The sequence below is a fragment of the Acomys minous genome (assembly GCF_964271855.1).
Source record: "Acomys minous genome assembly, chromosome: 11".
Classification (NCBI taxonomy): Eukaryota; Metazoa; Chordata; class Mammalia; order Rodentia; family Muridae; genus Acomys; species Acomys minous.
Window position 1 is genome coordinate 100746091 of NC_140492.1, and position 22636 is coordinate 100768726.

The 22636-nt window shown below is 48.3% G+C and overlaps 1 protein-coding gene across 1 annotated transcript; it reads left to right on the forward strand.

Annotated features, from left to right (window-relative positions):
• Positions 1-338: 338 nt before the first annotated feature.
• Positions 339-18667, forward strand: F2R (coagulation factor II thrombin receptor). The gene is made up of 2 exons (XM_084802729.1): positions 339-660; positions 15430-18667. The coding sequence occupies exons 1-2, from the start codon at positions 573-575 to the stop codon at positions 16629-16631; spliced, it is 1290 nt and encodes a 429-aa protein (XP_084658855.1). The 5' UTR covers positions 339-572; the 3' UTR covers positions 16632-18667.
• The last annotated feature ends 3969 nt before the right edge of the window (positions 18668-22636 follow it).

Here is a 22636-nt window from a genome sequence, read left to right on the forward strand (position 1 = left end):
ACCCATCTAAGCTCGCAAAATGAATTATTTCGAGAAATGTCAAACATTCAGTCCACACATCTGGGGGACATCCCTGTCACTACAGCATCAACCTTTAAATGCATCTCCCCTAAATTGCAAACACAGAAGCCACTCGCCAACTTTTAGCTAAACTTCAAACTTGGCGAGCGCGCGCGGACGCGGGGAGGGAGGAAGGAGACTAGGCGCACCGCGACCGGCCCTAGTCTAGCTCCGCGTCCCAGGAGGGTCATTGAAGCGGCCGCAGGCGCTATCCTAGGATCTGGCGGAGCTGAGTCACACTCCCAGACTCGCGGCTCAACCGCACGGGGGTAGGCGTCGGGGTTGGCGGGGTGGAGCATCTGGAGCCTCGCGTTCCGGGTGAGGGGCTGCGGGCGCGAGCCGGGGCCGCGAGCACGCGCATAGCCCGCGGAGCCCCGCCTCACGCCCCTGAACCGCCTCCAAATACCCAGGCGGCCGCGCAGTCGCCTCTGGTCGCCCGCAGTCTCCCTACGAACTTCTCAGAAGAAAGCAGGCGACGGAAGGTGTCTGGCCGCGCGGGCTGTCACAGGACAATGGGGCCGGGGCGCTTACTGCTCGTCGCCGCCGGCCTCAGCCTGTGCAGTCCCTTACTGTCTTCCCGCGTCCCCAAGCGCCAGCCAGGTAAGAGCTGCGAGTCGGTGCACACTAGCGAGGCTCTTAGAAGATAGGTTACGCCAGCTACGGGACGGGGTGAGCCCGGTTGCAACCCTGCCTCTGTTTCCCCTAGGAGCCAAACAAGCATTTGGGCTGAGATCTAGAGTCTCCCCTAGTCACATCCGTGTGAGGCTTTTCAACTCCTACACACGCACACGCACACGCACACACACACCAGCACGGCCGGTGATCTGTTGGACTCGGTTTTGGAGGGTGCAGTCCGCGGGCCACCGAGTGTTGAATCCGTAGGAAGGGCCCCGAGGTTGCCTGGAACAGTCTCCGCCGTTGTATTTTGTGGTCATTGTAAGGCCTGTTTTACAAGACCACCTTCAGAAAGAAAGGGTTTTACGATTCGGTGCATAAACCACCCTCGCTGAAGTTTTGCTTTGTTGCAATTCTTTCTCTCGCTTGATTTACGAGGGAAAAGTGGTGTAAGATAAAAATCCCGTAGCCACACAATAAAGCACAATCTCGTACCCAGGAGGTGATGGGGTTTCTGGTTGTGGGTCGTGGGGTGGATGTCTTTGTTACGGGGTTTCTGGTTGTGGGTCGTGGGGTGGATGTCTTTGTTATCTGAAACCTGTTCCTCTGGGAACCCCCTCAGTCAGCTCCCCTAGAAAACATCTACTCTTAGGTTTTCTCAATGGAAAACCTCCTTAGCTGCTGCAAGGAGGTTGCCAGCCTCGGTACACTCGTTATTGTCCGTGTGTTTTGTTTTGTTTTTTTAAGTATCTGCCTGTTTGACCAAATAAATGAATTTGGTCAACTTATTTCATCAAATGATGCCTCTCCCACTTTCTCCAAAGTAGAGACATTGCCTGTAAACTTCCTGATTACAAAGTGAGGGAAACTGCTTTGAATTTCTTAGTAGGGATAATATATTAGAAACTTTTGGCCGCATCTTTCACGCTGAGGAAAATCAAGCGGGTTTTGTTCAGGTTTTTTTGTTATCGCTGAAAGAATGTGCTCTCCCCTGCGCCCACCTATCAGGATTAAGAGGTGACAAAGAGTAGGGTGTTTCCTGGTCTCTGTCTTTGCTCAGCGTGGGCTCAGCCTGGATGGTGATAATCTTGAGACAACTCCAAACCCCTGAGAGGCCTTCCAAGTTCAGCAACCACTAACCAGCCTGCCTTGTTTTGGGTAGCCGTCCATTATCACCAGCTGTAGAGGCCAGGAGGCTTGGAAGTGTGTGGAGATGGTTTTTCACAAACCTTTATGTTACTTCCTCTTTTTTTTTGTTTTTGTTTGGGGGTGGAAGTGAGGCCTTTGAAACTACTTTGAGATCTGGGCAGTGCAGAACGCTGACGGTGCTGGACCACCCCGGGCAGATCAGTTCTTTAGAGTAGTCCTCATAGAGCATTTTTGGGCATCTTCAGGGAGGAAGAAAGGCCAAAGCTTCTTCCAACTTCTTCCTTCCTCCTGGGAGGGACAGGGCAGGTTAAGGTAGAGAGAGCCCCAACCGAAACCAAGCAACTGCTGAACAAAAGATGGCTCATGTGTTCACACTGGGTACCGGGAGCACTTGATAGGGGAAGAATAAAGGGGCAAAGAAAAGGCATAGATGCCAAGGAAAGCATTTCGTGTCCAGCCCTGGGCTGGAGGAGTTTCCATCAGCATTGTTGCTTCCCACCTTCACAAGCCATCTCTATATAAGGAGAGGTTTATCCCTTTCGCTGATTCTGAAACTGAGGTCCAGAGACATCGAGTGACCTCTGGTCGATAGAGTCGTTATAGGAGTGGCCCCCCTGCGTTGGGTGTGGCAGTAAGTGAGCTCACAAATAAGAACTAAATAAACCCACTTTTCATTACTGCTGTATACCAGCAACTGGAAACTGTCCCTGTCATGAAACACTAGAAACCCCACCCCCACCCACAACAATGCCTCCCTATACTTTTTTTGGTAGGGGGCAGATTTTGAGACAGGGTTTCTCTGTGTAATAGCCTTGGCTTTCCTGGAAATTGCTTTGTAGAGCAGGCTGGCCTCGAACTCACATCAGTCGGCCTGTCTCTGCCTCTCAAACGCTGGGATTGAAGGCGTATGCCGCCACACCAGGCCGCCTTCCCAAGCTCTATCTTCCCTGCAGCTGCAGCCCTGCCGCGGGAGTAGCCTCAAAGCACTGAGCAGGGTCCCATCTTCACTGTGGCACTTTAGGTCTCTCTGTTTAGGTATCTTGTTGTCCCTGCCTTGTCACTTTATATCTTTCTCGTCTCTCTAGCAAGGGTCATGAACTTCTGTTTATCCCTGTGGTGCCTATAACAAATGTTCTCATCAGATGTTAGTTGAATAGGCAATTTACCTAATTGGTTAGAGTTAGAAGCAGGCCGTTTAGATTTTATGACTTGTATTCATTAAAGAGAGGGTGTGTTGAAGGGTAAAAGGTGATGTTTTAGAATTTTATAAGAGTTAAAATGTTTCTTTTTAAAAAGTGTGAGGTAACTGATGGTAACTGTGGCAAAGTGCCTTGGGATTTCAGAGGCGGCCATCCTTATCATGAGGCCAAGCCTGGCTGCTCAGCAAGATTTGAGGGGGTCCCCATAAAAGAGAGGGCCCTGGCTTCTCTTCAGCTTCCCTTTTACATATTTCTCACCTCACCTAGCATCTGTATCCTCCCTCAAGAATATATGTCTTCTCTGGCTTCTTCTCCCATGTCACTCAAGGTAGCTGGCACCTTCCACCCCCCCCCCCTCGTTTGGTTTGGTTTTCAAGACAAGGTTCTACTGTGTAGCCTTGGCTGTCCTGGACTCCCTTTGTAGACCAGGCTAGCCTGGAACTCACAGAGATCCGCCTGCCTCTGCCTCCCAAGTGCTGGGATTAAAGGCCTGCGCCACCACCGCCCAGCCTTTCTCAACCCCACTTGCCCCCTCTGACTATGAACTGCTGTTCTGTATGGAGCTCCTGCCCTAGCTGCTCCTGACTGGGTCTGTCATGTGAACTTGGTCTTTTTAGAGCCCAGGATTTGCTTCTTTTCCAAAAATCTGTTTTCCATTCCCCTCCCTCCCCTCCCCACTGCGCAGTCATTTCTCCTTCATCCCTGTCGTTCTAGCAAACTGGAGCTTAGCTGAATTCTAAGCAAAAGGACCCAGAAATAATGGGGTTCCCAGAACCCTGGGTTTCTAATGTTGCCACTCTCCTTATTTGGGGCTCGTGTCCCCTTTTTTTCTGTCAGTCAGTCTCTCTGTCTGTCTTTCTTTCTCCTGTTTCCCACATTCCTATTTCAATTGCGATGAAATCCGGAACATAGTTATTCATCTACTCTGAAGTGTGGTGCAATTACCACCTCCTCCACGGTGTCCCAGAACAGCCGGCAGCCCATGAGGAATCCCATCAGCAGCCAGTCCCCAGGCTCCCTTTCATCTGCCCCCTAGCATCTACCAGTTTGCTCTTTGTATCTGTGGGTCTACCTGGTCTCCAAACCTCCTCATCCACATGTGGCCCTGAGTTCCTGGGGACAAATCCACTCACTGGGAATCCTAAGTTCCCCTGGCCCGCTTCCACTGAGAACACCCTGGTTGTCAGAACAGTGTTAGGGACTGTGACTTGTGTGTGTCCTTACAAGGTTGCTAGTGTCAGACTCTTCTCTTTCTACAGTCAAGACACCCTGTTTCCTGGTTTGCGGCTTCTTTAATTTGGCTTTTCCCTCCCTGTTACTGCAACTGTTGGAATAAATAAATGGCACTCCCTATAAGCCAGGTGGCTTTCCGGGATCCTGTCCCCTGGATGTCCTCCCACCGTGACCTTGCTGGAGTTCTCTGCCAAACCCACTAGAGTTACCAAGTTCATGGTTGGGGGAAGGGGTATGTGCAAGCTTGTGCCAGAAGCCCCAGTGAGATCTCTCTCTCCCTCCCTCCCTCCCTCCCTCCCCCCCCCTCTCTCTCTCATACACACACACACACACACACACACACACACACACACACACACACACGGTGCTAGGATAACGGTCATACACAGGCCCCGCGATAGCAACTTAGCCCCCACGCCTTTTTGTACCAAGTGTTCTTACTGAGCCATCTCTCCAGTCCTGTTTTTTGAAACAGGCTTTGCTGTGCCTTAAACTCCAAATCCCCCTGCCTCCCGAAGTGCTAGAAGGACAGGCTTGCACTGCTGCACCCTGAGTTTTGAAGTGAAGGATTTTATGCACCACGTGACAGATCCACTTAAGAGGTTTAATAGGGAGATACAGGAACTGTCTCTGGAGACACAGGTAGAGAGAGAGATAAAGAGATAGAGAGATAAAGAAGTAGTGAAAGGTAGAGAGGTAGAAGGAGGAAGAGAAATGTAGAGAGAGAGCCACGTGGAGGGTCTGTTCTTTTATATGGCCCTAAGCAGGGCCACGCCTCCGTGGCAGGTAAGCAGTGACGTCACAGGTAGGCGGGCTGTAGGAGAATTCTAACAACGCCTGCCTCCTAAGGTATCCTGCAAACCCCTTATAACCTTGTGTGTGTCATCTTGCACGTGGCAACAAGCAAGTCTGTATAGCTTTGGGGCAGGACATTATAGTATGTCTGTAGAAGGGTACTGGATAAACTTATCCCTGGCTAGTTTACAAATGAATGAGTCAGACTAAGGTGGGGTTTTTTTTTTCTTTCTTTCTTTTCTTTTTCTACTTATTGTTTTTGGGATTTCTTTGTTTGGTTGGTTGGGTTTTTTTGTTTTGGTTTTTGGTTTTTCGAGACAAGGTTTCTCTGTGTAACCCTGGCTGTCCTGGACTCACTTTGTAGACAAGGCTGGCCTCAAACCCAGAGCAATCCGCCTGTCTCTGCCTCCCAAGTGCTGGGATTAAAGGCATGCGCCGCCACCCCCCCCTCCAACCTCCGGCTTATTTATTGGTTTTTCGAGACAAGGTTTCTCTATGTAGCCCTGGCTGTCCTGGAACTCACTCTGTAGACCAGGCTGTCCTAGAACTCACAGAGATCCACCTGCCTCTGCCTCTGCCTCTGCCTCTGCCTCTGCCTCCCTAGTGCTGAAATTAAAGGTGTGCACCACTGTGCCCAGCTAGACTAAGGTGATTTTATTTGGTTGAGGTAATTACTGGGAAGTTACCCCTAGTCTACTTTTCTACCGGCTGGGCTGCTATTTCTCCAGCTATCTACCCCAAATGTTTGCTGTTTGAATCTTTTGGATTATTTCTGGCCCAACAGTTCAGTGTCCCGGGGGATGGTTTTACTCTGACATGTGTTGCGGGCTCCGGTCCTTTTCACCTCCAGCCAAGTAACTCAAAACTTTCCCGTGTTGCCTCCAGGAATTGGCTGCAGCCAGTTTTGTTTCGCCAATAGTTTTACCTAGGGAAGCAGGTTTGCACCACTAGGGCCAGTGTAAGTGAGACTCCGCTCCATTGTTCTGAGCATCTGCTGGGAAGTCAGCTGGCGGAGCTCAGGGAGCAAAGTCATTAACATTTAAATAGATAACAGTTGCAGATAAACCCAACAGAGGTCCTTTACTTAAATGTATTTAAATTTGGTGACAAGTTATCAGAGGCGTTTTTTAGAGTGGGGGAAGGTGTTTTGTTTTATTTTTGTTTGTTTTCCTAGGCAGCCATAAGAAGAGTAAGAAATACATTTTACATTACAGCACAGTTGGAGTATTTACAGTAACATTCAGGACCCTCACTGTTGTCTAACATGTGGAAAGCAAAATTCGCCAAGAAACTCTCATCTTTACCATGTGCTATCTGTTCTCTATACTATTCTAGTTAAAATAAGGGCCGGGAGTGGTGGTGCACGCCTTTAATCCCAGCACTCAGGAGGCAGAGGCAGATGGATCGCTGTGAGTTCGAGGCCAGCCTGATCTACAAAGTGAGTCCAGGACAGCCAAGGCTACACAGAGAAACCCTGTCTTGAAAAACCAAAAATAAAATAAAACAACAACAAACAAGCAAAATGCATGGGCAAATGGATAGATGTCTTTTTGTTTTGTTTTGTTTTTGTTTTTGTTTTCTCTGTGTAGCCTTGGCTGTCCTGAACTTGCTTTGTAGACCAGGCTGACTTTGAATTCACAGCAATCTGCCCACTTCTGCCTCCCAAGTGCTGGGATTACAGGTGTGCACCATCACGCCCAGCTGAGGTGTCTTAATAGTTAAGAGTGCATACTGCTCTTGTAGAGGACTCGGGTTTGGTTTCCAGCAGCTCACAACTACCTGGGACTCCAGCCCCAGGAGGACCACATAGCTCAGGCCTCTGTGAGTAACCACACTCACGTGCACATACCGCCCCTGCCACGTACACACGTGCATGCACACACACAATACACGTAATTACAAATAAAAGTATATTAAAACTCATGGCAACCCTACAAATGAATTTCACAGCCACTGCTCAATCTCTACTGGAATTTAAACCTAGCTTAGCTGGGACAGTGATTTGTCCCTAAGGAGCAAAATCCAGGCCTTACCGGAAGAGCCCTGCATTCCCGTAAGTGCCATTGTGAGTCTCTTATCTTGTCTAAGGACCATTCTGTTTCGTTTTGGTTCAGAATCACTGACTGCAGAAGGGCTGGGATAGAGGGACAGCTGGAGCCTGGACACCCTGATTGTGAATTGGTCTTTTACCTCTTGCTGTTGATTAGAGTGTAGACAGCAGCTTTGCTGGGAGAGCAATCTTGGGAACATTGATTCAGGGCAGAGAACAGACAGACCCCAGGATGAGAAGAGTCAGAGAGGCCTTGCTAGCATCCTAACCCCAAGTCTGTCTCCTGACTCCAGGCACTGTAGGCGAGAGCCTCACAGACTTGTGTGCATGTCCCCTCTGCCTTGGGAACAGCACAAAAACTTCCTGTAGCTTGGCCTGCCTCCAGCTCCTCCTGGCCTACTTGGAAGGCCAGGGGTGGGCCAGAAAGGCAACTTCCAGGACGTTCTACCTTGAACTCTGCCTTACTGTTTTGTTTTTCCGCTGTTCTTAGGAATGTGCCATCCAGAACATCACTGTAAAGATTGGAGCACGCGGGGTGCAGGGAGCGGGGAGGGGTCCAGGGAGGTTGTTGTAAATTGTAAGAACACTTGGCACGCAAGCAGGAGGATCTGAGTTTGAATCACAAGCACCCAACCTCAGGTGGTCAAAATTGTGTTCAAGTCCTGGCTCTGCCACTTACTAGCTGTGTGATCTTGAATTAGTTACTTAGCCTCTCTGTGCATCTATATTGTCATTTATAAAATAAGTTGTTGTTGTTAATGTTGTTGCTTGGTTTTTCAAGACAGGGTTTCTCTGTGTAGCCTTGGCTGTCCTGAACTTGCTTTGTAGACCAGGCTGACCTTGAACCCACAACGGTCTGCCTGCTTCTGCCTTCCCAGTGCAGGGATTAAAGGTGTGCGCCACCACTGCCTGGCCTAAAATAAGGTTTTAATGCTTATCTCATAGTCATTCTTAGTAGAGCGTGTGAGGTAAAAGCAAGTGACGTGTCTGGGTTAGTGAGCGTTCAACACGTGTGAAGGCTCATTGGTTTTATACACACACACACACACAGAGAGAGAGAGAGAGAGAGAGAGAGAGAGAGAGAGAGAGAGAGAGAGCGCAATTTTTACATATTCCTCAAAGCCCTCAAAATGTTAAAGCTATTCAGGCATGGGGACATAGACCTTTAATCTCAATACTCTGAGGCAGATCTCTGTGAGTTCAAGGACAGCCTGGTCTATAACTGTTCTTATGATTCAGTACTGGTGAGCAGACCCAGGAACATCACAGCTCCACCTCTTTTAATTGCTCTTAATTTGTCAAAGGAACTGGCCTTCTATCCTGAAAGCTGCATTACATCTGCGCCTCGATCAGCCTTTTCTCACAGACACTGGATCATCGCCATCATCTTCATTTTATGGTCCAAGTGCTCTTCTTTGGCCAGTGGGAGCCCACAGGGTGTTGCCCTGATGCTAATAATACTCAGATGTATCCAAGGTTGTGTCGTACATTTTTTTACTCTAGATCCCAAAGATGTCATTTCTCGGGGGTGGCGGGTGGGGGCAAGGAGGGGCTGGCTCTTGCCGTGGGAGTGCAGCATTTTTTGCCTGTCTGTCTGTCCCTGTCATGGTCCTCCACCAGCGTCCTCCCCGTCATTCCATTTGACCTGTGAAATGCAGGCCACGGCTGACCTGCTCAGTGTGGGAATATGGGCAAAGTCCTGAGACTTCAGTTTAGCCGACTCCCCCAAAACGGGCGACCCCTGGAGCACGGGGTCACAGGCCCTGGCATGGTATAAACCCAAGGATTAAAAGGACAGTGAAGGGCATCTAGTCAGCCATCTGCTTCCAGCCAGATCTCAGCAAGTCAAAAGAGCGATCGCCTGACAGTAAGCTCCGGTCTCCAGGTTCATCTGTGATTAAGCTAGTTAGCAATACGCTGTATTCAGTATCAAAACCAAAGCCCAGTAATGCTGGTTAGTACCTGTAATCCTAGCATGCAAAAGGCGAGCACAGGATGGTGGGGAGTTCAAGGGCAGCCTCAGTTACATAGCGAGTTCAGAGCCTCCTTAGGCTGCAAGAGTCCTTGTCTCTAAACCATAAAAACAATGCTCAAAATACTTGGGGGCTTTAGAGCGACCCTTCATTAAGTAAAGCTCAGCGAGATCTTATGGATCTACTTTGGGCCTGTGCTGCCTTCCCTGTGAGAGCAGGATTTAACTTTGCCTTGGTATGAGCCTGGCCTGGTAGTGCACACCTTTAATCCCAGTACTTACAAGGCAGAGGCAGGTGGATCTCTGTGAGTTCGAGGCCAGCCTGGTCTACAAAGTGAGTCCAGGACAGTCAAGGCTACACAGAGAAACCCTGTCTCTAAAAACTAAAAAAAAAAAAAAAAAAAAAAAAGTAAAAACTTTGCCTTGGCATGAGTGACTGTTGTTGCTCAGCAGCAAAAAAGCACAGTGAACCTGACGAGCTCTTGGGCTGCTGACAGACACTGTCCCCTTGGCCCCTGAGTCATGCTGGGACAGGAGGAAAATGGAGAAGAGCAAACTCAAATTCTAGCTCGAGGATCTTGAGTGTGTGTCAGAAGCATCTAGCCAGCTTGCTTGAGTTGAGTGGTTTGGTGGTGTTGATAAATAGTTCTTTAAAAAAACGTTTTTCTGGCATTCTTTAATTTCATAAAAGCTAGCCTATCAAATCTGAAGTGGGAAGAAACGGTAACGCCTTAGGCAGTGATATTTAGTCGAGGGATTGTGCAGACTTCCTCGTTCCAGACTGTAAATACTGCGTGTTTCCTGAGGCAAATGACATGCCTATGCCTAGAAGAACACAGTATCAGCAAAGCTACTGAAGTCCCAGCCTCGGTTGTTCTGTTTTCAGACCAAGTGACAACATTCTGTCCACTCAGCTAGATAAGTAATTTCAAGTCTTGTCCCTTCTTTGACTGTCATATGGGCTCCCATATGTGTAGGCACATGTTTGTAAGCACCAGCCTCCCCTCTGTGCATCACCAGAAACCCTCCTAACTGGCCAGGCTTATGGAACTGAGCATCAAGGCATTTCCTTTGTGTCCATGCTCGGTGGTGGGACCGATGAATGCTGGGGATAATTTTGGTTTGTTTTTGTTTTGTTTGTTTTTTGTTTTTTTTTTTTGAGGTAGAGTTTCTCTGTGTAGCCTTGGCTATTCTGGACTCGCTTTGTAGACCAGACTGGTCTCGAACTCACAGCGATCCGCCTGCCTCTGCCTCCCGAGTGCTGGGATTAAAGGCGTGTGCCACCACCGCCCGGACTTATCTCTCATTCTTTATTGTGACTATCTAACAAAAATAAAGTGATAGCTCATGGTGGTTCTAAATGGCAAATTCATGACGGTTAGTAATGCTAAGCATTTTATTACATATCACTTGGGCTTTTTTTGTATTATTTTTGGAGAAATGTCTATGTAGTTTCTGTCTCTTTATATATGCAACTTGTTTTCTCCAAGTGAGTGACTGAGTTCCTTATATGCTTTGGACAGGATGTAGGACTTGTAGTATTGTCTCCCTCCTGTGAGTCCTCTCTCAGTCATGATGGTACCTTTGCTGTGCAGAGCTTCTGTTTTGAGTCCATCTCAGCTTTCGTTGCCTGTGCCTTTGGGTCAGATCCACGAAGCTTTTGCTCTGGGTTTCCTTAGTACAGCTGCATAGCTTCGGGGCTTTGGGGTTGAGTCTTTAGTCCAGCTTGACTTCGCTTTTCTAGATGATGTGAGATAAGGGGAAAGGGGAGGCCCAGAGTTTTTATTTGTATTTTTGCTTTCTGCGTGTGGGTATTTTGCTTGCATGTAAGTCTGTGCATCACGTGTGTGTAGTTCCTGTGGAGGAAGAGGACGATGGGTCGCCTGGAACTGAAGCTAAAGATGAATGAGAAAGCAACTCCCATCCTCTGGAAGAGCAGCCAGGGTTCTTAACGCTGAGCTGTCGCTCCAGCCCCGGGGCTTATTTTTATCTGTTTGTATTTACATTATGTGCTTGGCTTAAGTATTGCCCAAAGCCTCGTGCCCTGGCATAGTCCTTTAGTCCTAACTCTTGGAGGGCATAGGCTGGTGGATTTTTTGTTTGTTTGTTTTGTTTTTTGGAGACAGGTTGTTTATTTTGTTTTGTTTTGTTTTGAGACAGGGTTTCTCTCTGGGTAGCCTTGGCTGTCCTGGATTTACCTTGCAGACCATGGTGGCCTCGAACTCACAGAGATCTGACTGCCTCTGCCTTGGAGAAGAGATGTTTACAACATTTTATTTTGTTATTTTATTTTATTTCTGGTGGTTGTGAGACAGGGTTTCTCTAGGTAGCCCTGGCTAGCTCTGCAGTTAAAGGCTAGGCTCACAACTAAAATATATAAGAGGCTGGTGGATTTCTATGAGTTTGGGACCAGCATGGTCTGCACAGCAAGTTTCAAGTCAGCCAAAGTTACAAAGTGTGACCCTGTTTCTCTCAAAAAAAAAAAAAAGCCTAGAGCAGAATTTGTACTCCATTCCTCCATTCCTGGGATCTTTTCCTTCCTGAAATTCTTTCCCAGTGACTATGAAACTTGTGACCAAGCAGCTATGTATGATGGCCTCCTCATTTGTAGTAGTTTGCTACGGTTTAGAGGACACACTTATAGAGACCTAGGATGTACAGAGTGCGGGTGGAAGCATGCTTAGGCTTTTGGCAGGAGAGGTGGCAGTGGTGGGAGTTAGAATTTGAGTTAGAACTCAGAAAAGTGGGCAGGTTCCGTGACGCTGGTGACACTGCGTAGCAGAGCCCTGTAAATACCCGCACCACTTCATAGCTGAGGCTCTAAATGCCTGCATCACTGCATGCTAGAGTCCTATAGATGGCTGCATCACTGCATGCTGGAGCCCTGTGGATGGCTGCATCACTGCATGCTAGAGCCCTGTAGATGGCTGCATCATTGCATGCTGGAGCCCTGTAGATGGCTGCATCACTGCATGCTAGAGCCCTGTAGATGGCTGCATCATTGCATGCTGGAGCCCTGTAAATGCCTGCATCATTGCATGCTGGAGCCCTGTAAATGCCTGCATCACTGCATGCTAGAGTCCTGTAGATGGCTGCATCATTGCATGCTGGAGCCCTGTAGATGGCTGCATCACTGCATGCTGGAGCCCTGTAAGTAGTTACATTGCTGCATGCTGGAGCCCTGTAAATAGCTGCATCAGGGAGGGCATCTAGGAAGAGTTAAGTACATCATCACCATCACACTAAGGGATAATTATTCCTCCCATCTGCCTAGCATATCTTTCAGCTTTCCTGGGAAGTGGTCTTCTGGCCTGCCTGCTTTCTGACGGGCCTAGATGGATTCTCTTCAGAAATAGTAGGTGCCCTCATTTGAGGAGCAGATCAGCATGTCGGCTCCATGTCAGGGCCAGATATGGAACTTAAACTCCATTCTTTTAGCCAGGAAACAGCAGCTTTCCCTTAGACTAAAGGAAGGCCTGACACCTGCACCTTTTTATATAGTGTTTCAAATCTAGGAGCGGTGTGGGGGTGTGCAGTTGGGATGTTTTCCTTTCTAGTGTTACCCAGGAAAAAGGAGGTGGGCCCTATGTAGCTACCTGTCACCCCCTCTCAAGACATAAGCTCATTTAGGAGATGGGCTGGAATTGGGACTTACAAAGGGCTTGGCACCTCCATTCCTAATGACTTTCAGACCTTGGAAAGTGATTAGGGAGCCCAGAAGATGGTGCTAGACAGCAGGGGCAGGGCCATCTGAGTTCAGATCTGCTGTAAAGGAGAGGGGATGAAATCAAGACAGCACGTGAGTACACAAGATCCAGAGATTAATAAATCACTAAGATTATAAGAGAGAAAACCCATTTCTGCCATGAAAACACAGAGATCAATCCCAAAGCCCTTCACCCAAGGCAGTGGTGACGCCTTGGAGCGGAGGTCCAGGCACACCTTCATGGACAGAGTCTAGGCATCTGTGTAAAGGGAAAGATAACAAAGAACCCAACCCAAGACCAGGTGCCCTAAACACTTCTAACATGTGTGGCCTACAGCAAGGTCAAAAGTTATCCATAGAACCAAGAACACTTCTAGCTCTGGCTGAGGACAAAAGATATGGTCCCTTGTCGCTTGTCGCTGAAACGGCCTGGGAATTTCCTCCCTGCTGCTGCCATCAGCTGTTACAACAGCGAACACCACCGAAGTGGCCTCCCTACTGTCTGTGCAGCACTTCCCTAAGTGTCGAGAGCCCTGAGGGATCAAGGCTCTTTCCCCTCAGGACACCTTGTCTACCCTCTGACAGATTCTCCAGTGGACACCAGCCCTGTTTGTTCTCATTTAATTCAATTCTGACGCCATCTACCTGGACATAGAATCAGAACTCTAAGGTTAAGGGCTCAGCCCCATCAGACTGTCTGTTTTTTAAAGCTAAGTTACCTAAGCCTAGATCTCTAGAACTCTGACCAAAACAGGCTGCAAATTACGGGTCCCTATGACTTCTACTTCTACTCAGAGTCTATAGTCTGTTAAAGGGGCTAGCTCAGGGAACCCAGAGGAAAATATCACTTATACTTCCCATTCATCATAAATGATATTACAGAAGATGCTAATGAGTCACCACGTAGGATAGATGCACAGGGCAAGATGTGCAGAAAGGGGCTGGCCCTCCTCTGGCCCCCTGCCGGTCATGCCTTGGGCTTTCATGTGACCAGCCCTGGTCCTGACGCCATCTAGAGGCCACTAACCTCCAGTCAGCTCAACAGTACACAAAACGAGATAGTTAGCGATTCCGAGAATCTCAAGATCTACATGCCGGGAAATGGGACAATGGCCGAGGACGTGTTCCAGGTTATCACAGACACTGGCTTTGGATCTCTCTCAAACTACACTTAGTTGGGGAGGGGGAAAAATGGTATCATCCTTTCTTCCAAAATCTACCCTTCCCTACCTGTGCCTTCGACTGCCCTGTGATGCTGAGCGCCTTCAGCCATTAATGAGGAGAGGCGGGGAAACCGCAGAACCTAGGGTGTTACTCTAAGAGGATCGTCTGCAGGATGCTGCATTGCCGCCGTGCGGCAGCAGACCTCACCATTTCATTTCATCTTGCCTCTCTGAAAGCGTGTGCTCTCAAGAAGGTTCCACGGAAGGAAACAAAACCAAGTCTGAGAATCCACTGCACCTGTCCATTTTCCATGGTCTAACTCCCACAACCTCTCTCTAAGAGAAAGGCATATCCAGCCTTTGCCACAGTCACCCCCAGCATCAGCCACCTCGTCCTGTTCCTCTGTGGTTCCTGTTTCCGCTCCTCAGTGTCCCAGCACCCAACAAACGATAGGTTTTTAGAGAAGGCTCTTTACAAGGAAAAGCCTGCTGTCTGCCTGGCGCTGTCACGTTTCTCTAACACTTCAAGAAGATAATTCTGATGGAAGACTTGGGTCAGGAGGTGTATGTGGCTGAGTCTTTATTTTGACATCTGGTTGATACTCCAAAGAGCCGGGCGTGCACCTTGAGGCATATAGCAGTCTAGGATAAGGTCATAGCTTGGTGTAAGTGGCCAAACACATCCGCTGCTCAGTTGACTTGCTGGGCAAGGAGGCAGGATGATGGCGGGTACCCCCTGGGTGTGTAAAGAGGTGGCCTGAGGGCCCCCCTGGACTGAGATAGGTAAGATTTAGGCCTTCCTACTTTGTAAGCAAACCGAAGATAGAGGAAAAATACTGTTGCCACGAGGGCCTTGGTCATCAAGTTGGAGAGCCCGGGGTCCTACTCTGAACGGCCTCCCCAGTCCATTCTGTAGACTGTAGACTGCTTTCCATGTGGGGTTTTTCCTTTGGTAGAGATGGGGTTCCCAGGATGGCTCAGACCAGCTGGGGAAACTGAAGGCAAGCTGTACCCACAGATGGTAGGGGTGCAACAGGGGAGAAAGCACTGTTTAAGGGCTGGCAAGATGGCTCGGTGAGTAAGGGCACTTGTCAGCTTGACCACCAGAATTTAGTCCCAGGCCAACTCCCTGTCCACCCTGCTCTGCCTGCTCTCTCCTAGCACCAAAGTAAAATAAACATGTAAAGGAAAGCACTGTTTGCTATTTCATGATAAATAAGGTTGGCGAGGTGGATCTCTGGGAGTGGTGGTTCGCTCACCTTTGTCCTCTGGAGTGACAGAGTGTTAGGAGTATTGTATCCAAGCAAAATGTTGTACAGTATTCTAAGGAGCATATTTACTTACAAAGTCTGTAGTCCATCTGTGCGCTTGACATGAACCTAGCCATCTGCTCCCCAGGGAAAACTGCAGAAAGCATACAAAATGCACCCTCGACTGGTCTCATCTGCCTGTTGACTTCCCTCACTTTTCCAAATTTTCTCTTTCAGAATCCGAGACGGCAGATGCAACTTTGAACCCCCGCTCCTTTTTCCTCAGGAATCCCAATGAAAACATATTTGAACAGTTCCCCATGGGGGACGAGGAAGAGCAAAATGAAAGTGCATCTCCTGAGGGCAGGGCGGTCTACTTAAATAAAAGCCGGTCGCCTCCTCCCACGCCACCGGCTCCCTTCATCTCGGAAGATGCCTTGGGATACCTGACCGGTCCCTGGCTGACCCTCTTCATCCCCTCCGTGTACACCTTTGTGTTCATAGTTAGCCTTCCTCTGAACATGCTGGCCATCGCTGTCTTTGTCTTGAGGATGAAAGTCAAGAAGCCGGCAGTGGTGTACATGCTGCACCTGGCCGCAGCCGATGTGCTGTTTGTGTCCGTGCTCCCCTTCAAGATCAGCTACTATTTTTCCGGCAGCGACTGGCAGTTCGGGTCCGGGATGTGCCGCTTCACCACCGCAGCCTTTTATTGTAACATGTACGCATCCGTCATGCTCATGACCGTGATAAGCATCGACCGCTTCCTGGCCGTGGTGTACCCGATCCAGTCCCTGTCATGGCGCACCCTGGGCCGAGCTAACTTCACCTGCGCAGTCATTTGGGTGATGGCTGTCGTCGGGGTGGTGCCCCTTCTCCTTAAGGAGCAGACCACCCAGGTGCCGGGGCTCAACGTCACCACGTGCCACGATGTCCTCAACGAGACCCTGCTGCATGGCTTTTACTCCTACTACTTCTCGGCCTTCTCCGCCGTCTTCTTCCTCGTGCCGTTGATCATTTCCACGGTCTGCTACACGTCCATCATCCGGTGTCTCAGCGCCTCCTCGGTTGCCAACCGGAGCAAGAAGTCCCGGGCTTTGTTCCTGTCGGCCGCCGTGTTCTGTATCTTCATCTTGTGCTTTGGACCCACCAACCTCCTCCTGATCCTGCACTACCTGCTGCTCTCCGACAGCCCCGCCACCGAGGCGGCCTACTTCGCTTACCTCCTCTGCGTCTGTGTGAGCAGCATCAGCTGTTGCATCGACCCTTTGATTTACTACTACGCCTCCTCCGAGTGCCAGAGGCACCTCTACAGCATCTTGTGCTGCAAAGAGAGCTCCGATCCCAACAGTTACAACAGCACCGGCCAGCTGATGCCCAGCAAAATGGATACCTGCTCCGCTCACCTGAATAACAGCATATACAAAAAGCTACTGGCTTAGGGAAAGGATTGCTGGAAGGCTACCCCAAAAAGAGGCTGGAGAAGTAGACAGCCAAGGGGTTGGATCCCTTGGCATGAACTGCGTCTACGTCACCACCTCAAACTACCAGTGTCTGATTTGCATGCATACTTCTTACAAGTGTTATCAAGCATTATAATTCCAAGGTGATGGGGAACAGAGGTAAAGGTTTCCAATGTTACCAATAACTTTGTGTCACTTCTTATATATCTAGGTGACTTCAATGCATAGGTGGTATGCACACACACATGCACAATGCAGTATGAAAGCACCGCTTTGACGCGTTCTTGTTTTATTCCCTGGCCATTTCTATGGAGATAATCTGACTGACTGTCTGACTTAACAAAGTGTGGGTTGGCGGATGTTAGCACTGAACAGCCGAAGATGTCTAATGATGGGGAAGTATCCTTGTCCATAGTTTAGAGCTAACACAGCTTTTGCCAATATCTGTGTTTCCAGACTATTCGGCGGTGATGTCTAAGTGATGGAAGGGTGAAAGAGTGTTATCAGTATAGGGGACGACCTGGTGGTGCTTTTCAGCTTGAACATACCATGGTTTAAGGATGATCAGAGCAGTTGGAAAGCCTGTTTTGACATGGGTAGCATTTTTGCAGTTTGCATACTGAATACATGGACCAAGGCTGGACATAAGACCCATAAGGATCGTAAGCTGCCAAGCCTGAGAAGGGGGCACAGGCATTTCCATGGAGGGCTCCGAACAGCGGGTACGCAGCCCCTCGGCTGAGTCCTCCCAGAGAGCAGAGTTGGGGACCACCAGGCCCACTCCATCCTTTGGCATTCCCATTGGCTGTGAACTGATGGCATCTATTAGAAATGGGCAGGATAGGGCATGGCATCTTGGGAGGTGAAAGCTATGAAAGGTGCCTGCACATCTGCTCATCTGAGGAGCTAAGAAGGTCATGTTCACATCCAGTAGCTGTCCCGCATGTGGACACTCTGTTGGATGCTGGGCCTGCAGAGTGACTGACTGAAGGAGAATTACTGAATCCTGCCCTTACACAAGCAAAGCAGAGAGCCGACACGTGGTCAAGTGTGATGTCCGCACCACAGATACACCACTGTACACGGAGGTGTTTTCAGCCAGACGGCACCAAACGTATTGCACGTAAGCAAGCCTATCAGTTAAACAGCTTTGGATACCTGAGTTTCTGCTTCCAGTAGCTATAGATTAGGATAAAAAAACACAGCACAAAAGATGTATATTTTTAATAAGTAAGCCCTGCAGTCTACAATAATTAGACAGTATTTATTTGCAAATGTTTTATCAAAAATTACTCAAATCGGTCAGACATTATGGCACACGCCTTTAATTCCAGTAGTTGGGGCAAAGGCAGGCAGATCTCTGTGAGTTCCACACTAGCCTGGTCTAAAGAGTAAGTTCCAGACCTTGGCTCAAAACAGTAACAACTACCAAGCAAAACAAAACAAACACATTTTTTAAAAAGCAAGGAAACACAAAAAGGTTTACTTAAGTCCAGTTTTAAGAAATACATAGGTCAGTCTGGTTTTTTAAAAAATATGGAAGGAAATAAAATTGAGATTAGAATGTAGGAGAATTATTCTACTCTTTAAAAGAATTGTTGAAATTATATCTAAGGCATTTTTAGTGCCACAGTGACTAACAAGCATATAAAATCGTTGTGGCTTTAACAAAGTGATTTGAAAACTAATTTAAAACATAACCTTTTCATGATTAAAAAAGATGTTAGTATTTTAAGCAAACAAAAGAGAATAGAAAGGGTAAGTGTTTATTTAAGAGAACAAAGTATTTCCAGGTATTGTAGAATTAGCTTCCGTGAAAGCCCTACAAGTTGTACTGTCAGCTCAGTTACTGTATTGATTTACCTAAATCATTGACTCACTGTCATGTGTCCTGTCTGTGACTTAATATAGCTATTATTACTGTGCTTGTGAACTTTTATGTCACTGTTTTGTCTTCACTCTCTTTTTTTAAAAAAAAAAAAATTATATGACATATTAATAAACATGGAAACATGCCTGGTGTTTGTCTGGATAGATAATTGACGTAGGCTCCGGCAGATAGCACACCAAACACTCTTTAGGGAATAGGTGCTTTTCAGGGGTGTGGCTAGAGTTAAAGGGTCAGCGGGTGATGGGGATGTTCCTCAGAGGCTACATATGTTAGGAAGAACTCTTACCACCCAGAGTCAGGGCACGGGCAGTAATGCACAAATCCGCTCTACATGACCCTCCCACTGCGTGCGTGCGTGGGTGCGTGCGTGTTGTGTTCGATCTACAAAGTAACAGGTTTCATGGTGACATTTCTTTACCCCATTCCCTCCCACACTTTCTGACTAATCCACAGCCACTCCCCCTTTTACTATTATGTCCTTTGCCCCCAAATTCCACATGTGAGAAAAGGCTGCTCTTGAGCTCAGCCACAAAACCAGATGCCAAGAGCACCAGGGGGACATCCCGCATAGATCAGCTTCCCGGGCCGTGGAGAAGGGATCCAGGACAGTGAGTGGATAGGATTAGAATGCAGCCTAGTTTTTAGAAAAACCATTCATTGGGTAGTTATCTTCCTGTTTTGCAATCCCTTTTCTGGAGAATTGATGATTATAACATTGAAAAGATGTCCAGTTTCATGACTTATAAGTATTGTGAATTGCGTCTACAGCTCAGCCTTAGTAAGGGACAAACATGTCTGAGGTGGGCACGGAACATTTGCGGTACATGCCTGTCACTCCAGCAATCAGGGTGAGGCAGGGGGATTGTGCATTCCCAGCTAGCCTGATTGAGGGTGGCACTGCCTCCTCTGCAAATGAGTGACCAACCTGTGCCATGTAGCTCTCTCTCCCTGGGGGAAGGGGGTGAAATCAAAATGGTGCTCAACCCTTAAGAATTAAAAAAAAAAAAAAAAATCAGGGGCTGGAGAGATGGCTCAGTGGTTAAGAGCACTGGCTGCTCTTCAAGAGGTCCTGAGGTCAATTCCCAGCAACCACATGGTGGCTCACAACCATCTGTAATGTGATATGACACCCTCTTCTGGCCTGCAGGTGTATATGCAGGCAGAGCACTGTATACATAATAATAAATCTTTAAAAAGAATTTAAAAATCGAGCCGGTCGTGGTGGCGCACACGGGAGGCAGAGGCAGGCGGATCGCTATGAGTTTGAGGCTGGCCTGGTCTACAAAGCGAGTCTAGGACAGCCAGGGCTACACAGGGAAACCCTGTCTCGAAAAACAAAAACAAAAAATAATTAAAAAATCAATATGGAAATTTCAGTGAAGTGTTTCTGGATTCATAGTCGATTTTTTTTTTAAATCACTTCATCTAAAATAAGCATCCTGTTAGCACAAATAATCATCATCATGAATTTTCTAAGGCCATACATACAGAAAGTGAACCAGGTGGTCATCTCAGCCGTGATCCCTGCCCCCTCAGCATTAGGACCCTGCCTCTAGCTAGAAGGCAATCTTAAAAACTCTCCTAGTATAACTTTTCAAAATACATTAGAGCTCAACTACCACATTTGAATTTTATCGACATAAAATGTTTGCACTTTCCACCACCAATTCAAAAATAACATCTTTTGAGGAAATGGGGCATCCATTTGGCTGTTGAATAATGCAGTTGGAAATTTTTATATTGTATTTCATTTGAAGAAATTGGGGAAGCCACGCGTCCTTGAGGAAGCCCTGGGTTTCAGAAGCCTGTGGAAAGCACTGCACATGTTTTGTGAGGCAGCCTTTTCCACGCCTAGGCCCAGGCCTTCCGCACACAGCTTAGCTTCACAAAGGGCCATGTGAAAATGAAGAGGCACATTACATACATGTATGGTACCCTTAAACCATAAATAAGGAGGAGGAAGGGCAGTTTCCAACACTAGTCACTGATTGATTAAATATCGGAAAGAGCCAATGGCGACGAAGCTATAATATATAAAGGCAGGTTTGTTGGAGGCAGCGTGGGAGGGGGAGAGAGCAGGGAGGTGGGAAAAGGGGCAAATGAGGGCCACAGAACCAAGATGTCTGCATTATATAGTGAAGGGTGTCTGCGAGAGAAGCCCCGCCCCTAAGTAGAGGGCAGGGCATGCCGGCCACGCCCTTCAGCAGGACCTAACAGTCACCAGTACAAAGTTACTAGAACACCTGTGCACAGGAGAAGCAGTCGAGTACAGAACAGGAGCGATGGAGACGCCCACGCAGGTCCTCTCAGGGACAGCTGTGCACTCAGAACTAACTGGAAACACTAGCAAGTTGTTTCCTTTCCTGTGACCTTTCCTGGGTGTGCAGCTGAGCTTCCAGAGGCCACTTGTCATGCGATAGGGCAGCTCACTGACCTCTGAGGCCGACTGCAAATGTCATCCATTGAGCCAACCGTTAGAGATTGTAAAAAGATGCAAACACGGGAGCGGAGTGCACACAGAAAAGATGTCTAGGAGGTTGAGAGCACTTGTTGCTCTTACAGACGACGTGGGCTGAGTTCCCAGCCAGCACCCACAGGGTGACCCACAGCCACCTGTAATTCTCTTTCTAGAGGATCCAACACCCTCTTCTGGCATCTGAGGGCATCAGGTGGGCACACAGCGCACGTATCTACCCGCAGTAGTGCTCTGACCCCAAAGACGCTCGGGAGAATCATTCTGAAATACAATTCCCCAACTTTCCCGACTTCAAGAAGACAGGGAAGCAGGACATGGTGGCTCCCAAACGTATGAACAGGAGGGTCACCAAGAGTTTCAGACTTCATGAAAAGTTCTAGGCTATCCTGAGCTACAGTGGAGAAGCAGGAAGAGGGAATCGAAGGAGGAGGAAAGGAAGGAAGGAAGGGGAAGAAAAGGGATGAGAATAAGAGGATGGCAGGGAAGGTGAGATGAAGGAGGGAGAAGAAAGATAGTAAAGAAGAGAGTGAGAGACAAGGAGGCAGAGGAAACAGAAGCGAGATAACTATATATAAAGCAAGCAGGAGTAAACCGTCATCTCACTGTTGCTGGCTACCGTGCTGGCTTTCTTTCTGGCTACTCTCACAGCTGGGGCATCTATCCTGAAGCCACAGAAGTTGTAGACCAGCTAAGAATCCAGTCCCTGGTGTGGCCCATAGGTCAGGGGGCTCTGCATAAAGTCTGCTTTTCAGCCATCGGCTGCCTAAAAGAAAGAGATGAAGCCGGGCGTGGTGGCGCACGCCTTTAATCCCAGCACTCGGGAGGCAGAGGCGGGTGGATCGCTGTGAGTTCGAGGCCAGCCTGGTCTACAAAGTGAGTCCAGGACAGCCAAGGCTACACAGAGAGACCCTGTCTCGAAAAACTTAAAAAAAAAAAAAGAAGGCTTTAATCTGCACGAAACTGTGGGGTCTTGAGCGTGTTGACCACACTTTTTAGAAATAGTATCCAGCAGACAGACTAAGTGCCTGGTGACCAGAAGACAGATGTCACTGTTTCTCTCACTGGGTCTGGCTCAAAGACGGGAACCATCTTGGGAAGACCCGTGCACTGGTTACTATCAGGAATTTCAATCTTGACCACACTGGGCTGGGGAGCGATGCTACAGACCCTGAGGCAAATGACTCATCCCAGGGATCAGCAATAGAGATCAGTGACTCCGTGGTGCCTGGGAACAACAGAGGTCTGAGAGATCCACCCAAAATACCCATTTGCAGGGCTCATAAAAAAGACTGGGACACACTCTTCATTGTAGTGGCATCTCAGAGTCGCTGGGGGTGGGGGTGGGGCTACGAAATGAGGAAAGCAGAAATGCTAATCTGTTAACCAGCATGGGGGAAAAAAAAATCACTCAATGCAGCAGTGATCAAATAGCTGTCTCAGGGTTGAGTAAGATGGTGGCTCCGTGGGTAATGGGGCTTTGATGGTGTAAGTCTGGTGACCTGGATTCGATCTCCAGAACCCACCGGGTGAGAGGGGAGAGTGCATTCCACAAGTTTGTCCTCTGATCTATATACCCATGCTGTGGCTTGCATGCACATCCAATAATATATATATATT

Excerpts from the sequence above, each read along its gene's own strand:
- F2R (XM_084802729.1), top strand. The coding sequence starts at position 573 with ATGGGGCCGGGGCGCTTACTGCTCGTCGCCGCCGGCCTCAGCCTGTGC. Across the intron at positions 661-15,429 it reads CGTCCCCAAGCGCCAGCCAG|AATCCGAGACGGCAGATGCA; the intron begins GTAAGAGCTGCG and ends TTTCTCTTTCAG.